This window comes from Dipodomys spectabilis, unplaced genomic scaffold, assembly GCF_019054845.1.
Source record: "Dipodomys spectabilis isolate Male_0828 unplaced genomic scaffold, ASM1905484v1 ptg000340l, whole genome shotgun sequence".
NCBI lineage: Eukaryota > Metazoa > Chordata > Mammalia > Rodentia > Heteromyidae > Dipodomys > Dipodomys spectabilis.
The window spans coordinates 627,330-649,285 of record NW_024871017.1 but is presented as its reverse complement, the minus strand read 5'-3'; the positions used below and the strand labels follow the sequence as shown (position 1 = coordinate 649,285).

General features: G+C 41.0%; 1 protein-coding gene across 7 annotated transcripts in view; it reads left to right on the top strand.

Moving 5' to 3' along the window:
- The first annotated feature begins 933 nt into the window (after window positions 1–933).
- The window catches only part of Hltf (helicase like transcription factor), a 35,438-nt gene continuing 14,415 nt past the window's right edge, over window positions 934–21,956 (top strand). For 2 of the 7 annotated variants that reach the window (XM_042665636.1, XM_042665633.1), the window contains exons 1-17: window positions 934–1,111; window positions 2,112–2,319; window positions 3,556–3,722; window positions 5,311–5,444; window positions 6,495–6,592; window positions 9,024–9,098; window positions 9,242–9,433; window positions 12,789–12,884; window positions 13,397–13,511; window positions 14,703–14,796; window positions 16,412–16,491; window positions 16,583–16,627; window positions 17,635–17,724; window positions 18,511–18,608; window positions 19,376–19,519; window positions 20,364–20,502; window positions 21,443–21,578. In XM_042665636.1, the coding sequence (XP_042521570.1) occupies window positions 1,092–1,111; window positions 2,112–2,319; window positions 3,556–3,722; window positions 5,311–5,444; window positions 6,495–6,592; window positions 9,024–9,098; window positions 9,242–9,433; window positions 12,789–12,884; window positions 13,397–13,511; window positions 14,703–14,796; window positions 16,412–16,491; window positions 16,583–16,627; window positions 17,635–17,724; window positions 18,511–18,608; window positions 19,376–19,519; window positions 20,364–20,502; window positions 21,443–21,578 (1,931 nt within the window). In that variant the 5' untranslated portion in view covers window positions 934–1,091. The remainder of the gene's footprint in view (window positions 1,112–2,111; window positions 2,320–3,555; window positions 3,723–5,310; window positions 5,445–6,494; window positions 6,593–9,023; window positions 9,099–9,241; window positions 9,434–12,788; window positions 12,885–13,396; window positions 13,512–14,702; window positions 14,797–16,411; window positions 16,492–16,582; window positions 16,628–17,634; window positions 17,725–18,510; window positions 18,609–19,375; window positions 19,520–20,363; window positions 20,503–21,442; window positions 21,579–21,956) is intronic. The other 5 variants (XM_042665639.1, XM_042665638.1, XM_042665637.1 and 2 more) reach the window with 5 other exon arrangements.

The window sequence follows — 21,956 nt, the reverse complement described above, 5'->3', positions numbered from 1 at the left end:
GTGAGGAGGGGTCGCCCCTGTCCGGGCCTCTGGGTGGGATGGGGTGGGATGGGGTCGCCCCGGCCGGGGCCTCGGGGTGGGATGGGGTGAGGAGGGGTCGCCCCTGCCCGGGCCTCTGGGTGGGATGGGGTCGCCCCGGCCGGGGCCTCGGGGTGGGATGGGGTGAGGAGGGGTCGCCCCGGCCCGGGCCTCGGGGTGGGATGGGGTCGCCCCGGCCGGGGCCTCGGGGTGGGATGGGGTGGGGAGGGGTCGCCCCGGCCCGGGCCTCGGGGTGGGATGGGGTGGGATGGGGTCGCCCCGGCCCGGGCCTCGGGGTGGGATGGGGTGGGGAGGGGTCGCCCCGGCCCGGGCCTCGGGGTGAGGGGTCCCCCCCCCCGCCCGGGCCTCGGTCAGGGCCGACGGCCCGAGGGGAGCCGCCGAGGCCCAGGCGCGCTTTCCGCGTCCGGGCCCTCACGCCGCCGGGCTTCGCACGACGCCCCGGGCGCGCGCGGCGGGAGTGCGGGCCGGGCCTGGTTCGGGCGTCGGCCCCGGCGCCCAGGGCCCCCGAAGGCCGAGCTCAGCCCGCGGGAGACCCCACCCGGCGCCGCGGGCGCGTGAGGGGACCGGGAGGGCCTGAGGGCCGGGCCGGCCTCGGGGAAGGCCGGGGAGGGCGCCTCACGCCCACGTCGGGCTCGGCCGCAGGCGCCGCCCGGCGCGCTCACCCGCCTCGTGGTTTTCCCGCGCGCCGCCCCGGGGGGCGGGGAAGAACCCGGATGGAACCGCCCTGGCGGCTCCGGCCCCGCCCACCGCCTTTGAATCGCAGAGCGGGGCGGAGTCCCACTCCGTTCGGCACGCTGATTGGCCGCTCGCCTCAGGATCCTCCTCGCGATTGGGCGTCCCGAGTGCCAATCGCAGAGCGTCGCAGGTCTCTCAGATTGTTGCTAGAAGGAGACGGCGTCGACGTCTGAGGAGACGCGCCGCGTCCCCGTCCTCGGTCCGGCGTCCCCATCCTGTCGGAGGCTTCTGGGCTGCGAGGCCCGGAGAGAGGCTCATCGAGGCCGCTTGGGAGGAACCGGGGCTGCCGGCGAGCCCGTCGCCACCCGCCCCGCGCCATGTCGTGGATGTTTAAGAGGTGAAGGGGCTGGGCCTGGCGGCGTCCCCGCGTGAACCTGACCTTCGCCGCGGTTCCTCCGCGCTCCCCGGGCGGGCTCGGCCCCGCGCCCTCCGCGGCGCGCGTGCGGCCTCGGAGAAACGAGAGCCCGGCCCTGGCCGCGGTCCGTGCGGGGCCCGGCGCGGGGAGCTCGGCCGCGGAGGGGCGGGGGCCGGGCCGCGGGCGCCCGGCGGAGGCACGCCCGCCGCGCCGCGGGCCGCGTCCGTCCCCGCCCCCGGGCCGCCCGCTCGGGCTCGCGGGGCGGCGTTCGCGCACGGCCCGCGAGCGCGGGCGAGCCGCGGGCGGCCCCGCGGGCCGACACCTCCGCTCCCGCGGTTCGAAGCCAGCCCGGCCAGCCGAGTCCTTGAGCCTCTGGGCTCCGGCGAACCCCCCCTCCCCGCCCCCGAGAGCCGGAAGTGGGGCTGCGGCCGCGGCGGGCGAGCGTGCCAGGCCCCGCGGCCCAGCCCCGAGGCCCCGCGGAGCGGGGAGACGCCCGGGGGCTTCCCGCAGCCAGAGCCCGGCGAGGCCCGCTTTCGGCCCCGGGTGCCCCGCCGTGCCGGGGCAGTGGTGTAGGGGCTTGAGATGATGTCGCCACACTCCGGGCGCCCCGGTGAGACGTCTTTCCGATCCGGGGAGTTCAGTCACGAATGCTAGGTTAAAAACACCTGCGAGTCTCAGGAGACGAGTTGTCACTGACGTGCTGGCACGACGCCTTCCCGCTGCACCGGAGGTGGTGCTTCCCCGGGGAGGGGGTGTGTGGAGTGGATACGCCTGCCCCACTCATCCACTGCCCTGCCATAGCTACAGCAGCTCATTCTGTTAGCTGAGATCTCCACGTTAAGGTTTCCATCTGCTAAGATCGTGTGAGGAAACTGCTGGTCTGCCCTACGATTGATTGGCCCATGCACGGTCTTGGAGAAATAGTTGGTTAATACCAGGAATTTCCTGTGCCTCTTCTTTCTTTCTTTCTTTTTAAAAACAGGGATCCTGTTTGGAAGTACTTGCAGACTGTCCAGTATGGTGTCCATGGAAATTTTCCACGCCTCTCATATCCAACTTTCTTTCCACGGTTTGAATTTCAAGATATTATTCCTCCAGATGACTTCCTAACCAGCGATGAAGAGCTAGATTCAGTTTTATTTGGAACATTGAGAGGTCATGTGGTTGGGCTACGCTATTACACTGGAGTAGTGAGTATAAAAGTAGCTACTAAATAAAGTGGTAATGCATTTATAGTATTAACCTATAAAACAATATGTGCAGTTATTTCAAGTAAAGCAAGAGAGAAATTACCTTCTTTGGCTCACTTTACATTTGTGTCATGATTATAGTATACAGACCACATTTGCCTGTCTTATCATTTGATTGTTACAGTAGTAATTCTGAGATAGAGGATAGCTGTTATCCTTTGCATAACCAAAAAAAAGAAACTGTAGAAGATAAAAAGATTTGCCCCCAATGCACAAATTCTATGTTCTGAATGTCTATTTTTGTTTTATTTCATCATCATCATCATCTTTATTATTATTGTGTGTGTGCTTGTATACACATGTACACACGTGTGCTAGTCCTGGGGCTTGAATTTAGGGCCTGAGCACTGTTCCTGAGCTTCTTTTTCTAAAGGCTAGCGCTCTGCCACTTGAGCCCCAGCTCCATTTTTGACTTTTTTTGGTAGTTTAGTAGCGATAAGAGCCTCAAAGACTTTTCCTGTCTGGGCCAGCTTTGAACAATAATCTTAAGATCTCAGCCTCCTAAGTAGCTAGGATTACAAGCATGAGTTGTCATGCCCAACTTTTTCTGGAAGAATTTGCAGAAGTCCTGATTTTGTTGTTTTTAATGTCTCTTTCTCAGTTTTTAGTTAAGTGGAAACGAAATGATATGAGTTGGAGGCTAGATTTAGTTTCCTCATGCGGTTCCTTTCTGACTTATAAATGCTTCTTCCCCCCTTTTTAGATTCTGGAGGATTCAAGCTTAGCAACCAACCTGCTTTGGGTTCAAATCACAGCTCTGCTACTTATTAGATTTATGACCTTGGGCAAGTTACTTGACTTTCCTGTGCTTTAGTGTCTTTGTTTAAAAAATGGGAATAATGCTGGTTGTGAGTAGTTCAAAACTCCATCTGTGCAGTATACTTTTAACAGTGCATGGCTTAGTAAGCACTTGATAAAGGCTAACTTAGGTGTTGGAAATTTCAAGTGGTGAGGATCTGATAATTAGATATAACTATCTTTTAAATAGTAAGTGAATATAATTAGAAAAGCTTTATAGAGAAAAAAATCATTAGATATATTCTTTAATAGTTTTAGTTTAAGTCCAAGTTTTTGTTACTATATAATATTTAGCACAGAAATCTGAGACTGAGTCAAGCTATTATTTTATTGTGTTTGTATTTATAATGTAACAATGCCTGTTCATATTTTAATTAGGTTAATAATAATGAAATGGTTGCATTACAACGAGAGCCCAATAACCCGTATGATAAGAATGCGATCAAAGTGAATAATGTGAATGGAAATCAGGTTGGCCATTTAAAGAAAGATCTTGCAGCTGCTTTGGCCTCTATCATGGACAACAAATTGGCACAAGTGGAAGGGTAATGTACTTTTGGAGTTTAGTTTTGATCATTGGGATTTGACCATTAAACTTACTAGGGCTGCTTCTTATAGCCATAAGGGTCCCATGACATCTTTTATCAATATGCCTCTAGACATATGTTCAGCTCTCTTATTGGCTGCTGCTTTCCAGTTATCAAACATCTGTCCCTTGTTTTCCTATTAAATTATTGCCAGGGAGAAAAATAGACTTGGTTCCCACATTAGGAGGTATACTCCATCTTTTCAAGTCTTTTTGGTGCATACATTTGGGATTTGGAGAGTGTTTAAATCAGAGCTTGAACTGGTCGCCTGGCATCTGGGTTTATTTTGCCTGTACCATGTTTGAGAACTTTTCACTTTCATGGTCTAAAGGTAGACATTTTGTATTTTCTACATAATGTTGTCTAAATTTAAAAGTTGCTCATGAAGACATTTCTTTTGATAAATGGAAGATCTCATTTCCACACAACATCAGGTTGTCGGAACTTAGAAGTAGCTATTCGTGAAGTTAGGCCTTATATTTTTCTAGCTCTTCCACTACTTGTTGTGGGCCTTGCACTTCTAGCTTGGCGTTTTTGTTCAAGGTTGGTGTTCTACCACTTAAGCTATACCTCCACCTCCTGCTTTTTGCTGGTTAATTGGAGACAAGAGACTCAGGATTTTCTACCTTGTTAGCTTTGAACCATGATTCTCAGATCTCAGCCTCTTGAGTAGTTAAGACTATAGGCATGAGCTATCAGCTTGCTTTTTCATTTCTTAAAACTTTCTGGTTACATTTTTAAAATTTTAGGCATTTGTGTTTACTGGTCTCCATTTAAATCTGTGGGATGTTCGTGCCTCAGTCCCAATGACTAGGATATCTATACCCTACTCCCAGGTGGATTTGAAGAACAAATAAATGATCAGCAGTGTTTGACTTGGTTTTTGTCTTGCTTGTTCACAATTTTCGGACATGAAGATGGGAATTTTTAGTGAATTCTTAGCAAGTTCGTAACAAATCAATTCCTATTCTCCTGGCAGAGCAACTTGTTCCTCTAATGATTCTGTTATCCTGAGCTTCACTTTCTCTAGTAAATGTACATGTATTTATTTGACAGCCTTGGTTTTTTTTTGGGGTCTGGTCATGGGTCCTGAACTCTGGGCCTGGGTGCTGTCCCTCAGCTCTTCAGCTCAAGACTAGTGCTCTACCACTTGAGCCACAGCGCCACTTCCGGCTTTTTTCTTTTTGCTTATGTGGTGCTGAGGAATCAAACCCAGGGCCTCTGGCATGCAAGGCAAGCGCTCTACCACTGAGCCACCTTCCCAGCCCCACAGCCTTGTTTTTAATAGAAATTCTTTTTGTATTTTAAAACTACCCCAGTTTCTCAGTTTCATCTAGTATTATATGTTGCAGAAAACATGTTTCCTTCTGATGGTTGCTGATTATATTTCTTTCCTTTTTGGTCTTTTGTGTCTTCCCAGCTATTCCCTTCTTAATTCATATCCATGCAGCATATGAACGGGATACTTGGAATATTTAACAGATTAATTAGGATTAAAAAAAAAACAAACTTATTTTCCGTCTTTTTTCTCTCCTAACTACAACAGGGTAGTTCCTTTTGGTGCAAACAACGCTTTTACCATGCCCTTGCATATGACTTTTTGGGGAAAAGAAGAAAATAGAAAAGCAGTTTTGGATCAGTTGAAGAAACATGGATTTAAACTGGGTCCAGCACCAAAAAGTAAGTTTAGGGTTTAACTTAATATTATTTTGACATTGTAACATGAAAGGATTACAAAACATTTACACTTTTGAGTTTGGTCAAATTTCACTTGTTCTAAAAGTTCCAGGTTATAATATTTATTTATTTAATTTTGATTCTTCTGAGAAAATCTCTTGACTTTTTTCTTTTATATTTCTTTTGAAATACAGTTAAAAGTCATTTAACAGTGGGCCAGATTCTGAGAAATATATCATTTCATGTTTTTGCCATTGTGTAGACATCACAAAGTACTCATACAAAATTCGGGGGCTGTGCTATCAGTAGGCCTACAGTCTTAGTAAGTCCTGGTCACATATTGGCTATCATTGATTGAAATGGGAACGCTGCAAGCATGACCCGACTCATACATGCACAAGCAACCCAAGGAGATCCCATGTGTCTCCCTTAATTGCCTGCAGTGCTAACATCATGATTTGAATATTGTTTTAATTTTAAAGGGAAAAAAATCATCTCCCAATAGGAAATGAAAAAGAATTATTTGTTGATAGGATTTTATTCAGATAATGTGGAATTGTTTTAACGAAAAATTTTGAATGATTTATTTAAAGATTTTTGCTGTTATTTTGCAGTTCTGAGGATTCTCCTATATTTCCTGTATAGCATGTTATTCCCCCCTCCCCCTGCCACTTGCCCAATCCAGCTTTTCATTGGTTGAGTTGTATTTTTCAAACTTTTTTGTCTGAGTTAGGTTAGAACCACAGTCTTTCTGATCTCCACCTCCTAAGTAGTTAGGATTACAGGCAAGAGCCAACATACCTGGCCATAGCTTTAAAACATTTTTTAGGCCTAGAATTGTAGCTTAGTGATAAAGAACTTGCCTAAACTTGTTTTTTTCTTTTTCTTTCTCATGGTTCTAGGGATTTGAACTTAGGGCCTCACCTGTGTTCAGCAGGTACTCTACTACTGGAAATTCTCTTTGGGAATTTTTAATACATTAATGAGCTTTATGTTTTCTTATTTCTTTCTCTTTCATTTGGTGATTTTGTTGTTTCCATTTATATATTACAGCTTTAGGATTCAGTTTGGAAAGTGGTTGGAACTCTGGAAGAGCTGGACCAAGCTATAGTATGCCAGTTCATGCTGCAGTACAGATGACAACTGAACAGGTTTGATTATTTATTTTTATTTTTTGCCAGTCCTTGGGCTTGAACTTACGGCCTATCCTTGGGTTCTTTTTTTGCTCAGTGCTAGCACTTGATTACTTAAGCCACAGCTCTACCTCCGCCTTTTGAGTGGTTAATTGGAGAAGAATCTCGTGGGTTTTTCTGCCTATGCTTGCTTTGAACTGAGATCTTCAGATCTCAGCCTCCTGAGTAGCTAGGATTACAGGCGTGAGCCACTGGCACCTGGCTTCTCTTTATTTTGTATGGCAATCTAAAAGTGAATCTTAAAGGTTCAAAGTGGTGTTTAAAAAATAGGTAAATACGTATGTGTTAATATTGGTGATCTTCAGATATGTGGAGATAATAATGAAACATTGTATAGTAACTAGAGTATACATGTTTTTATTTGCAAACATTCTCTAGAAAGCATTGGTAAAGAGTAAGGTTGTCCCTTGATATTCACAGAGAACGGTTCCAGAATTCCCAAGTCCCTTATCTAAAGTGGTATAGTATTTGTATATAACCCATGCACATCTTCCCACATACTGGACTCCTACAGTAGCAAGATTCTGGGTTGCTTACGTTACTAATGTACTGCCAATGATGTTCAGGGAATGGTGACAAGAGAGTACATTATGTGTTCAATATAGACAAGACCATTGTAGGCCTAACAAGTTTTGATCTGTAGCTGGTTAATCTTTGAAAGGAGGGCTGACTGTATGTTTGTTCATAGGCAGTTATTACATACATAGAAGCACGCACATGACTGTATATAATGTTTTTTTATTCCGTGCAGATCTTAGTAATAGTTTTGCTTTAATTTGTAATCTAGGATACTATCGTGGTGGTTAGTTTGAGAAGAAAAATACACAAATTAATGTGGACCTATGAAAAAAATCAAAACTTGCTTGATGTCCCTTTCAACTACTCTTACCCTTTTGGTCTCTAATTGTGGTCTTCATATTTTCCCCATGTGTTGTTTCAAGGGCACTTGAGCCTGTGTCTGGTGGACAAACCAGGGCCACCTCATGTCTTCTAGGCTTCTGCTTTGCATTCATATGTTGATTTCAAAAGTAATTACAATAAGTGTGTATTGTTGTAAAATTGGGCTACACAATTTAAGATGAGGCCAGGCTACTCAGGAGGCTGAGATCTGAGGATCTCAGTTTGAAGCCAGCACAGGCAGAAAAGTATATTTAACTGGTAAAAATTGGGAAGTGGAGCTATGGCATAAGTGGTACTAGTTTTGAATTAAACGAAAGGACAGTGCCCAGATCCTTGTTCAAGCCTTAGTTCTGGTACCAAAAGGAAAAAGAAAAAGTTTAAATGACCAAAAAATTAGCATGACAATAAATTGGCCTAATATAGTATGTAGCAAGTTTCTTTTTTTTTGTCGGTCCTGGGGCTTGAACTCAGGGCCTGGGCGCTGTCCCTCAGCTCTTCAGCTCAAGGCAAAGCGCTCCACTGCTTGAGCCACAGTGGTACTTCCAGTTTTCCAGTGGTGTATTGGAGATAAGAGTCTCATGGACTTTCCTGCCCAGGCTGGCTTTGGGCGGTGATCCTCAGATCTTAGCCTCCTGAGTACCTAGGAGGACAGGTGTGAGCCACCAGAACCTACCTGCAAGTTTCTTATTGCTAGGACTTGGAAAAAGTAAGGTGTACCCGATAGACTGTCAAAATAACTTGAATATGATTAATAGAACCACTGAACTTTATTTTCAGAAAAACCCTTGGAGACCATCCAAATTTAGTTCCTTTTAAAGGTTTTTAGAAATGATACAGGGCTCTGCTTGAACATGCAGGTTTGTGTGTGACAAGTGATTTGACCCCTGCCCATGGACTCAAAGTGCCTCTCTGTGCTCTGTCACCTTCTCAGGGTCTGTTTGCAGGGCTTGGGTTGGAGTCAGGGCCTTTCGCATTGAGATGAGTGCTCTAGCAGGGAGCTACATCACTAGCCCCTGTGAACTTTTTTTCCCCATATACATACATATATATATATATATATATATATATATATATTATATATATGTTTTGGTTTTTTTTTGTCGGTCATGGGGCTTGAACTTTGGGTCTGGACGCTGTCCCTCAGCTCTTCGGCTCAAGGCTAGCACTCTACTACTTGAGCCACAGTGCCACTTCTGGTTTTTTCTGCCTATATGGTGCTGAGGAATCGAACCCAGGGCCTCATGCATGCAAGGCAAACACTCTACCACTGAGCAACCTTCCCAGCCCCTCCCTATATTTTTCTCTATAATTTCATATTTTTACAAGATCATCTGTTTAACCTTCAGTGAGCAGTGTTGGACTTTAAAGAATTAACGTATGTGCCTTTTGGCATATGAATTGTTATATTACATGATTTAAATCTGAAGTAAGTGAAATTATCACTTTAGTTGGTTTGCTCACTGATATTTCTTATTGGTGTTTATTGTAGCTTAAAACAGAATTTGACAAATTGTTTGAAGATTTAAAAGAAGATGATAAAACTCATGAGATGGAACCAGCTGAGGTACAGAAACAATATTTTCAATTTAAAACTTGAGGATTTAAAAACTCCAATTTATTTTTTATTTTCCGATAAGATCAGCTTAGATTCTCCATGTGAGAGGAGAGAGGGCTGACTGTGCTTCTCTGTGGGCATTTTATTTGTAGGCTGTTGAAACACCGTTGCTTCCCCATCAGAAACAAGCTCTGTCTTGGATGATTTCAAGAGAAAACAGTAAAGACCTTCCACCATTCTGGGAACAGAGAAATGACTTATACTACAACACCATAACAAATTTTTCTGAGAAGGACCGACCAGAGAACGTCCATGGAGGGATTTTAGCTGATGATATGGGTTTGGTAATTATTATTTTCCAAGCTAATGAGTTCTTATTTTATGGCGATATTTTCATATTAAGTAATTTTGAAGTTGAAAAATAGGTGCCACTTTTGAATTGAGAGTTTACTTTCAGGGTAGACTTTTGAATTAAGAGTTTACTTTCTAAGGCTTTGCTGCTGAGAAGTTTCAAAATCTGGGATTCGGTTACTGAAGTGTGCCTGTTGTCTCTTGTCAGAGCCAGACTCTTCAAGGAAACTAATTCCCTTGTCACCAGTCATTTCTCTTGAACATTAGAGGATGGAATCCATGACAATTACTTTCAGGGTAGAACAGTTTTTTTTGTAGTATTTCCTTAAACTAACGTTAAATTTTTTGTTTGATTAAAGAACAATTGCGTAATGGTAATGGTATAAATGTATTCTAGGTTTTCTTCTTTTGAAAGTCAGGGCAATTTATGAGCTTGCTTTTTTTTTTTTATATCACTTTATTGCGTGCTTTCGGTATGCAAAGCAATGTGCCAAATGATTTATTATAAGAAATTCCATTTGAGCAGCAGTATGTCAAGGTTGGTATTATTATATATAATTTATAGGTGAGGAAACTGAGGCCCAAAGAATTTGGCTGCCTTGGTGAGTGGCATAACACTGTAGGCACTTTGGTACTTGTAGCACACTGCTCTTGATCACTCTTTATAAGCTTTTGTTGTTGTTTTTTTTTTTTGGTTGTGGGACTTGAACGCTGTCCCTCAGCTCTTCAGCTCAAGGCTAGCTCTCTATGTCTTGAGCCACAGCATCACTTTTGGTTTTTTGTTTTTTTTCCTGCCTTTGCTGGCTTTGAACAGCGATTCTTAGATCTCAGCTTCCTGAGTTACTAGGATTACAGGTGTGAGCCATTGGTGCCCAGCTGTAAGCTTTCTTTAAACCAGTGAAAACAGTAGGGGTAGCTCAGTGGTAGAGCATCATTGCATGACCCTGAGTGCAGTTCCCAACACTGCGAAAAGCAAAAAAGGTGAAAACAGTGTTGTTGTGTAAAATTATATCCCGTCACAAATACTATGATACATAAGAGTACTTAGTAGATACTTATGAATCATTAGACCAGTTTTTTTATGCTTTTTGGTCTTAGATTTCATTTTTGTGAGTGATACCTATTAGTACTTATAGTATTAGGCATTGAAAGAAATATTTAAAATATTAAACTTAAACACTTAAACTCCCAAATTGTTAATATAAATAGCACATTTTTTGGGGGGGGGGGGGGGAGTCCGGTCATGGGGCCTGAACTCTGGGCCTGGGCGCTGCCCCTCAGCTCTTCAGCTCAAGGCTAGCGCTCTACCACTTGAGCCACAGCGCCACTTCCGGCTTTTTCCTTTTTGCTTAAGTGGTGCTGAGGAATTGAACCCAGGGCCTCAGGTATGCAAGGCAAGCGCTCTACCACTGAGCCACCTTCCCAGCCCCTAAATAGCACATTTTTGAGTTTTGTTTTTTTTTTTTTGTCGGTCGTGAGGCTTGAACTCTGGGCCTGGGTGCTGTCCCTCAGCTCTTCAGCTCAAGGCGAGCGCTCTACCACTTGAGCTACAGCGCCACTTCCTAAATAGCACATTTTTAAATGAAAGGAAGACTGTTCAAAAACGATAGTAATTTTGGTGAGAGCACTGTCTTATACATTAAAAAATTTTTTTTCTTCCATTTTTCAGTCAGAAAGTAACAGCTGAATTGCCACAACTGCTTCTTTATTCAGTGTGTTGTGACTATGTTGTTTTTGGTTGAGGTACATAAAAAAACTTAAGTAGTTGTAAAGGAGAGTATTTTAATAATTTTTTGATAATTAATAGATTCCTTCCTGAATGCTACACTAATATCCAATAAGTATTAATTGATTTGAAACTTTAAATCATATGAATGAACTTCTTATATTCTTTCATTAAAATCCAGTTGTTTGTCCTGTACTTGAGTGCGTGTTTTACCTAGGCATGATTTTATAACCAGGCTCACTTACGTAGACAACGTTTGCTCACTGTTTTGTGCAGATCTGCACTTGCTGTTATGTTTCAACATACACTATTAGAGACTTGTCTTTTTTTATTACTGCCGATATGATCATACTAGAAAATCAGTTACATGTTTGTGAGTTCCCATATTCATAGTGTTAATAAAAATTTTGCAAAGTTCTAAATTTTATTGACATTTCAGATTTTATCATTCACAAATACTTGTTTCCTGAAGTGACAGCTTCACTTTGCTCATTGTCAGGAAAGTATTTTCTAGACACTCACTTTTAAAGTTGCCAGTTTTTCAAGTTAAAAAAAATGGTTGTATGAAAAAAATGACTAGCTGAGGTTACAACTCAGTCTCCAGTGATGTACTCCAAGCAACACTTGTATTTACAAGTAGTTTACGTGTTCTTCCCATTTTGTTACACAGAATAATTATATACAAGTAGTTTACGTGTTCTTCCTATTTTGTTACACAGAATAATTAATCAGATGTGTGCATAAGAGGTATAAAAATTTGCTTCAGTCAGAACACTCTTAAGAGGAACTGGCTTTTTCACTTTTCTGTGAGTGTGTCTAGGTGTTGGGAGCACGAGGGCTAGTGTGTGGTTTGGTGCCAGCTGCCTCTGCTTCATGCTGAGACACTAGCACTCCTCCACCAGAGCCTTCAGCAGCAGTAGTGCACATGATTTCCAAATAAGGTCTGTTTTACCAGCGCTGTAAAAAGTTTTGACCTGATTCTTCTGAAAGGGTCCTGGAGCCACACAGGAGTCAGTGGGGGACCACAATTCGAAAAATGCTTTTTACTGTGCTTTAAAATTGCCAGAGATTTTTGCTAAATTCCTCTGTAGATCATTTTTAAAAAATTAGTTGGTTTCCATTTAAGAAAAATGCACAGGACTTACAATTACCCTTTATGCTTCTGATAAGTTTTGGTGTTTAATTTTTGGTACTATTTTCAAATCAAATTTAATGAAATTACTGCCTTCATGTACACATGGGAATTACTGTTCACTTAAAATTAGTTCTGAACTTCATAGGAATGGTTTTGAATAGTTTGCATAATAAAATTGATAGTTCAAAGATAAATGTAGAATCTTAGATCTCTAGTCATTCAAGTAAATGATGTTTTTCAGAGATGCATGTATTTTACAGTAAACCATTTAGTAATTCCTAATTATGATTTGAGGAAAAACATTTCTTAATGGAGTGAAATAGTCATTTTTTTAGCATGTCTATTATTAGGTATAATAAACATATACTTTTATGGCTTTTGGATGCTACTCAGTATTTGGTTACTTTGTTTTCAAATTGGATATGGACTGCTTTTGGTCAACTGTGTTTCAGAATTTAACCATATGTTTTTAAAAAATATTTTAAAGGGTAAAACTCTAACAGCCATTGCAGTAATTCTTACCAACTTCCATGATGGCAGCCCTCTTCCTGTTGAAAGAGTTAAAAAGAATCAACAGAAGAAGGTAAAGTACTAGTAAATGCGCTTTGTGTGAAATTTCTCTTACTGTGAAGTTTTTAAAGTTCATTAAAAAGTAATTGCCAAGAAATTGATAATGTCTGATATTTTCAGAAATATGTTTAATGCTCTTTACAGGATGTTTATAAAAGTATCAGTCTCTGTTTTTGTGTATACTGCTTAGTGGGGTTTGACCTTGGGGTCTGGATGCTGTCTGTCAGCTATTTTTTCTCAAGGCTGTCTTTCTACAACTTGAGCCACAACTCCACTTTGAGCTTTTTGGTGATAGTTAAACTGGAAATGAGTCTCACATGGGCTGGCTTTGAGCTATGATCCCAGATGTCAGCCTCTGAAGTAGTTAGGGTTACAGGTGCCGAGCCACTAGTGCCCAGTTAATTTGTACATTCTTGCTCATCTCTCTTTAGCCACCACTGTTTTAGAATTGGGAAGTGATTTAAAAGTCTTTATTACCCAAACTAAGGCACTATAAATGTAGGATCTGTTTATGTTTATTTAAAGCTGATGAAGGAAATACTGCCTTTCACCCAGGAGCATAAAGACTATACTGTGAACAGTGCCCCTGTGAAACTTGGAAGGGACTGTACCAGAGGAGAGGCAGATGGGCTGAGCAAAGGTGAGCTTTTATTTCTGAACATGACCGGATACCTAACTTCTGATTTCCTGACTTTAATAACAGGTTTTACTTCTGATTAGACAAGAATTTAGGGTCTCCTTTTCTAAAGAACCTCCTGAGCACTGGTAGTCAGGAAAGCTTTCATAAAGCAGGTGATTGAATTGGGTGATAGCTTACCAGTCAGAAAGCTGGAGAAGAACATTAGTGACATTAGTGATCTGAGAAAGAAATTCCATCAAAGGAAAATTTAAGGTAAAAATGTTCTGGGATCTGTGTGTTTTATGGTATTTATAAAAATGCAGTGTGCATGGATAATAGCAGGTGAAGCTGGAGATAGGTTGGAGTTAAATTCTGAAGTCAGAGGAGAAATGAGATATCTGGACTTAACAATTTTTGATCTTCATAAAATTAACTTCTGACGCTAAAGAAGAGCAAGACTGAAAATACTTCAGCAGGTAAAAAAATTAGAAATAACTATTATTTGGGGGTAGGAATCAGAAGTAGGGCATTTTAAGAGAGATTAGAATGTGTGATTTTACTCTTATTTTTGTTTTGATGGTGGTAGGAAAGAAATCCCATGGGTTGGGAGATGATTTCTTGGAGTGAAGAAAATAGTGGGCTTGTATAAAAACTGGAGAATAGCTGTATGAGGGAGCTGTAGAAAGCAGACATGCTACAGAAGGAATACATAGATGATGGGGTAGAAACCGTAGAAGACTTGGGGGCTTATAGGTGATATGTCTGATTTTTCTTGTAAAGTGAAATCTTGGCAGAATATCCAGTGTGTAGATTATTCTGGAGAATGATTAGAGAGCTGAAGGGAGGGAGGGCTTAAAAGCGTGAAGTAAGCCAGGCACCAGTGGCTCACACCTGTAATCCTAGCTACTCAGGAGGCTAAAATCGAGGATCATGGTGCTAAGCCAGCCCTGGCAGGACAGGCTGTAAAACTCTTAATGCTAGTTAAAGTTGGAAGTGGAACTGTGGCTCAACTGATATAGAGTGCTAGCCTTGAGTGCAAAAGATCAGGGACAACACCCAGGCCCTGAGTTTAAGCCCAGGACAGGCACAAAACAACAAAAATAGGAGGGGTGAAATAGTCACAAAAACTGGAGGTCAGAAATGGGAAACCAAGGTTTTAAAAGGAGTACTTTTAGTTTATGGTAATTTGACAATTTTTTAAAAATTTTGCAATAGAAGGACCCAGATGTAGTGAAGCACCAAGTATTTCAAATATCAAGAAGAAAAAGCCTCCTATGTCAGAACCCTCCAGCTCCCGCCCCAAAAGGTAAACTGTTGTGATTTGATTGTTTGAAATGTTTAAACTATTTTTTCATGTGTAAGAGAGATGATCACCATTTCTCAATTGCGTAGTTACTTCATACTCATTACTTATTTCAAACGTTTTAGTTCAAAGTAATAGTTATTTATAAATGAAGTGAATTGTTAGTTTTTAATGATTACTCATCTTTCTACCACCACATCTTTTCCATTTCACCTAGTAACTAAGATCTAGCTACTGTATTTTGTTCGTTTCTGTTGAGTTTCCAAAGAGTTTTTTTTTTTTTAATCAGTCCTGAGGCTTGAACTCTCAGCCTGGGCGCTGTCCCTGAGCTCTTCAGCTCAAGGCTAAACTCAAGGCCACAGCGCCACTGCTGGTTTTCTGGTGGTTTATTGGAGATAAGAGTCTCACGGACTTTCCTGCCCTTGCTGGCTTTGAACCGGGATCCTCAGATCTCTGCCTCCCGAGTAGTGAGGATTATAGGCATGAGCCACTGGCACCCGGCTTAGAAGAATCTTCTTTGTAGAACCTAGGGGATGAAAACTGGAGAATATTTATAGCATGGCTTGGCAGGGACATCTGTTGCTCCTGTTGCTCTTTTCAGTTCTGTGTCACTTTACTAGTAAGGGGAACATGACATAACATGGACAGTATTATACTAATACATAGCGAATGATCATCTAGGCAGAATGGGATAAACACTTCATTCCCCTCTGTTCTTACTTTTGATCTATTAACTTTACAAACTCTAAATACTAGCCTTTTGTTATATAGTCTACATTCAGTATCTACAGATAGATCTCACACAGATCTGGTAGTAGTTATTCTACCAATAGTGATCTCAAAATGTAGTCTGGTTGATTGTTCTGTCATTTATACCCATTTGAACTGAGGAAAAAATTAGCAGCCATCAGTATTCCTCTTAGCTAAATCTCAAATCTAAACAAACCCAGTAACAGAGCAGTATTAGGTAAACTGTATTAGATGCAAGGACATGTACAGACAGTGATAGAATACAGAGCAATAGCAGCGAACATATAATTGTAGCAACATTAGTTGATACACTTACTGGGCTACAGACACTTGTTAGAGGGATTTGAAAAAAAAGTGGATTCTATCTTTACTCTCTGTTTTCCAAGTGAGTAATACTAAGGCACTGGGATAATACTAGGTTACTTGGCTAAAGTCCCATAACAAATTAGTGGCAGAATGAAGAATTCAAATTTAGGTTAGTCAAACTTCAGAGTACATGGACATATTTGTGTTTCTGCATGAAATTTATGAAAACTTTCATTATGAAAGAATCATTTTGCTGTTGGCTGCTTATTGTAAGTATTTTCTTTGATAACCAATTTTTATTCTAGTTTTATATAAATGTAATTGAGCGGTTACATATTGAACTCAGCATTGAAATGAGTATAGTTGTACTGCACTTTGTATATGTACCTGTCTGGTTATAAAAGCAGATATGACTTTCATCTGTCAAATAAAATGTTCCTCCTAGCAGTATTTCTCAGAAAGTAAATGGACAAGACAAAAAGCCTTTATATTGTATTTATTAAAGGTGTTGCTGCTTCCTGTTTTATTTGGGTTTGGTAAAAAAGTTCTTTGTATGTTTTAGAAGAAAAACTGTGGTTCAGTACATTGAAAGCAGCGATTCAGAGGAGGCTGAGACAAGTGAGTTACCCCAGAAAATGAAAGGTAATGTGTGACAGGTTTGATTGGATAACATGTCCTATTCGCTACTATTTCAGTCTGCCCATATTTATGTTTATTTTGGTTCTGATTTCAGGCAAACTAAAACATGTACAGTCAGAGACTAGAAGTAGGGTAAAAGGTATGTATATAATGTTTTCTCAATATTCATAATGTATACTTACAAGATTATTGAAGTAAGACCATTGGTTTGCATCTTTCTGGCTTGGAAATTTTTTGTAATAGGTCTTAAGTTTAGATGCTGTTTACATTTGAACTCTTCATGTAACTTACCATATGTATTAAATTATTAATGAGGCCACATTCAGTGCATAGTTAAATTAAAATCTCAAGGTACTACTTAAGCCAACTTAAAATAACTTATAACTTAGGTTCAGTAGCACTTCATTATGTATTTATTTATTGACTTACTGTACTGGGGTTTGAGCTCAAGGCCTCACCTGGCTAGGCTAGCAGACGACAATTCTGTTTACATCTCCCACAGAGTTGGGATGACAGATGCTTGCCATCTTACCCAGCTGTTGGTTCAGAAAGGGCCTTGCAAACTTTTTAAGAAATAGAGTTGGCCTCTAAAGTGATTCTCTTAGACTCTGCCTCCTGAGTAGCTACAGTTATAGGCACTATATTCTTATATATAGATAGTATATAATGTTAGTTGGAGGCGACTTTTTGGTAACATTCACATTCTTTATGTATGTAAAAATAATCACTGAGTTTCTTTTTTCTGTAAAATGTGGTTCATTTTTTCTTTTAATTCAGATTGTATTGTATTCCAAGTTAATTAAATTGCACATTGAAAATAACTGATCACCACTGGTGGACTGGTTGGAAAATTTGGCAGCCCACTATTAGGTGTCAAACATCTGTTCCCTTGAAAAAGTCTTCCAAAGCTGAGTTACTTAGCATATGTCCTGTCTTACTCTTTCTTAGACAAAGATTGTCTGACAGTGGACACCTATCTGAGCTAGAGAGATAGGCTTAGTTTCTGAGGTGGCAATTTTAGTTACCAAATATTTTTATTTAATATAGTATTTTAAGTTCTTGAGTGTAGTGGTATAGCATTGTGTTTCTTGTCCTTAGAGTTAATTGAAAAATATCTTTTAAGATGTCATCATTTGTTCTCTTCAGCAGGATCATCTAAGGTTAAAGAAGATATAGCATTCAATTGTGCACTTACATCATCTACCCCGACAACAAAAAAGAAAATGTTAAAAAAGGGTCAGTAATTGGCTAGTGTTCTAGCTTTTGTTTTCTTTTATATTTTCTTTGAGAAAGTTTTAAATTGTAAAAACTACAAAATCATAAGAAGCTTAAAAAATAATGAAAAGGGAAAAGTTCATCTTGATGCAGCTTCTTTCTGTGCCTTATTCTACTGTATTTGCGTTACAAAAGGCTGGAACTGGAGGTGTGGCTCAAGTGGTAGAGCCTGACTGTGAGTGGAAAAGCTGAGTCCCAGTACCCAGGGGGAAAAAATACTTTTTTATGGTATACATCAAAAGGCACTATAAGTGCAACATTCTCCCTAACTCTTCCTCCCAGATGTCTATGTGCATGTCATACTTCATTAGTTCTTCTTAGTACTTAGTGTTAGCTGACATTATCATATGCGAGTCTCCATGCTCCATTGGAATGTAGTCTAGGTAAACTGTTTCAGCCGTATCCTGTTAGTCTAGAGTGCAGTCTTGGTAGAATGGGTGACGTGACTACAGAAGTCATACATAGGAAGTGAAGATCATTGGAGGCATCTTGAAGTTTACAGCATTAAGTATAGTACAGATTGAGAAAACTGCATATTAAGATACTAAGATTTCCTCCTTGTGCTGTCTGCCAGTCAGTCCACTGGCTCTTCCAGTAGACAATCACTGTCTAGATTTTTAGTTTTTAAATGCTTTCTGATTGTTATTTTCATGGAAGTACATTACCATCCCCTTATTGATTTTTGTCTTACGTTTTCAGTGGAGGGACAACCAAGGTAAAGTCTGTACCAATGCTTTATTCTTTTAGGAGGATCTGCAGTGGTGGGTTCAAAAAAGTCTGAGATTGAAGAGCGACCTCGAACAACTCTGATCATCTGCCCACTTTCTGTATTAAGCAACTGGATTGTAAGTTCTCAGAGCCAGCCATTTTAAAACGCAATGGAATTAATACTTATCTTGCCTATACTAGGTTAACGTTCCATACTGTGCATGTGGGCACGTGTATGCACTCACCCCCAGATGCACTGTTCTTGTCTGTAAACTCATTGATATAGAATCTTTTAGGTGTTCTGTGCAAGGAGCCAACCTTGACTGTTTTCTTCTCAGTTTGAACAGCTCTGTATCTCAAACACAAGAAACAAAGCAAGTAGCTATACATTGGTAGGGCTAGGCAGAACTTAAATGTATTACTATGTAGATATGTCAGTTTACCGGGAACAAAGTAATGACTAGCGTAGTTTACATTATAGGAAATTGATGTTATGCTGTTTTAGTAACTTGATTTCTGAGGCTATTGCCAGAACTGCACTTTTTTTTTTTTCCTTTTTTACATTACTGATAATTTGAAATCGAGTGCTTTACATTTAAGCAATGCCCACAGCCCTCATTTAGTTTTTAGGATATAGTTTCACAGATTTGCTCAGGGCTGATATCAGACTGTGATCATTCTGTCTATGTGCCCCTCATAGCTGGGGGCACAGGTGTGTATCACTAAACTCTCCTTTTGGAGATGTCACTAAATTTTTGCCTATGCTGGCTTTGAACCACAATCCTCCACAACTAATATTACAGGCATGAATCTTTAGAGATGGCCTACATATCACTTTCTGTTTGCATATGAAACCTGGCACTTACCTGCTTCTTAATAAAAATATTTCTGATTTTCTTTTTAGGATCAGTTTGGACAGCATATAAAGTCAGAAGTGCACTTGAATTTTTATGTTTATTATGGGCCCGATCGTATTAGAGACCCAGCTTTGCTTTCAAAACAGGATATTGTTTTGACTACATACAACATTTTAACTCATGACTATGGAGTAAGTATACTGAGATTGTTTTGTAAGGGATTGAACCAAGGTTTCTCATTTACTAGACAAGAGCTCTCCACCTGTGCCATGCCCTCAGCTTTATCTAGATGAATTTAAAGGTTGGATTCAAGAGCCATGTTTCAGCTTTCTGAAGTATTCTAAAATTCATGCTTTGTGTTCTTTTTCTTTCTCAATATTTGAGATTATAAAGAATATATTTTAGACACTTGACAAAAGAGTTGTTTCTTCTCTGGAAACTAATTTGGATATGTTTTCCATTTAGAATATTTCAAGCAAAAGTCTTAAATTTGACTGTCATTGGTATATGCAATATATAAATATATTTTCTGTTTTAATAATCTGGAAATTCTTTTCTCTCATAATGATTTAATAGCTCAGTTTGAAAATGAACTTTTCTTGTATCTGTAATCAAGAAGTCTCAGGACTGTCAGATTGTTTTTTCTGTATAATTCCAGTTCTTTGGCTAAACCTTAAAAAATAACTCCTAATCGCAATTTCAGTTTTCTGGTAAGGACATTACTTTTTATCTAAAAGCAAGTAAGGCTGATACATGCAAGTAGTTGTTAGGAGTGGCCACTTGGATAGCATCGCTGTGTTGCGGAATGAGGCAGAGTGGCTCTCTATGTTGTGGGTTTGAAAACTAAGCTCGCTATACCCCAGTGGTACTTCAGGTATTACGTGTAGCACCTCAGTGCTGGTGAGTATTCCATCATTCACTGTATGTATAGCTTAAGGCAGAGGCAGACATAAAGTAAGAATTGATACTGAGCAAATACATTAACTTCCGTTTTCTCTGCTGTGCTTTTCAATTCATATGGAACATTCTTTTCAGACCAAAGGCGACAGTCCGTTGCACAGCATAAGGTGGCTTAGGGTGATCTTGGATGAAGGACATGCCATACGAAATCCAAATGCTCAGCAGACAAAAGCTGTACTTGATTTAGAAGCAGAAAGAAGATGGGTATTGACAGGTAAGTAAGGCAGTGTATTATTTTGACTTTAATTTTTTAAATTATACTTTTAAGTTTTTGATGCATAAATATGACATGTATTTATGGGTTAGTGTTATGTGATTGTTCCAGTACCTGTTTCACTGTGTGATGTTCAGGTCAAGGCAAGTATATCTGTCTCCTCTATTATCTTTCTTTGTGGTGAAAATATTCCAAATCCTTTCTTCTGGCTTAAAAAACAAACCTTGCCCTTGTGTGTGGCCATGCGGCCATGCTGCCATGCTATTGGGCCCCAGGAGGACCCGCTGAACTGTCTTCCCTGCCCACCCTCTTCACTATGGCCCCTAAGCGCTCCTAACTACTGTGGTACTCTTAATCTTCCACATGCTATGCTGGCTATACTCATTTACATCTCCAACCACAGAATGCAGGGTGCCATGTTCACATCTTTGCCAGCAGCTGTCTTTTAGATTTCGATAGCAGTCATTTCAACTGGAATGTTTTGATCTGCATTCCCTGGTACTGATGTTGAACATACTCCCTTAAGGCCTGCTCACCTTTCTTTCTTTTGTTCTTTCTTTTTCTCCCTTTCATCCTTTCTTTCTCTCCTTTCCACTAATACTGGGACTTGAACTCGGGCTCAGATGCTTGAGCTCCTTGCTCAAGGCTAGTGCTGTACTTGAGCCACAGCTCTACTTAGGGCTTTTGGGTGGTGAATTGGAGGTGAGTGCCAGAGACTTTCCTGCCTCGTCTGGCTTCAAACCTTGATCCTCAGCTCTCAGCCTTCTGAGTAGCTTAGGTGACAGGTGTGAATCACCAGTGTTGGCTAAGATGAACAGCTTAATTATTTCATTGCTCTGGTTAAAGTGATGTTACAAGGGCTGGTAGTATAGAGTAGTTGACCAGAGTAGGCAAGGCCTACCCTGGATTTGGAGCTATCATCCTTTCCTCTTTCTTTCAGGTACTCCTATCCAGAATTCTTTAAAGGATCTGTGGTCTCTTCTCTCCTTTTTAAAACTGAAGCCATTTCTTGATAGAGAATGGTGGCATAGAACAATTCAGCGTCCTGTAACAATGGGAGATGAAGGAGGACTTAGGTAAGTCATCTAGTGACAGTTGATCTTTTAGCTACAATCAATGGCAGTCCTTACTATTTTGACTATTTGCTCTCTAAAACGTATGTATGTTTCAGTGTGGACTCTCAGGGTCTACTGACTTTTATTTGGGGCAACAAAATAGTTCTATTTCCCCTGTTTTAGCAAACTGAAAGGAATGATAGAGCTTTATATGGTCTTTGTTAACATTAACAGATTCAGCTGAGATAGGAAAAACTATTCTTTAATGAGCCAGTTGAAGTATAGAGTATTGGGTGTTGATAAGGTTGAAGAATAAAAGGGTTCATGATTAGAACAGAAAATGGAGGAAAAGCGTAAATAAGGACCAAGTTGATAGAAAATTTCAGTGCATTTGTTGCT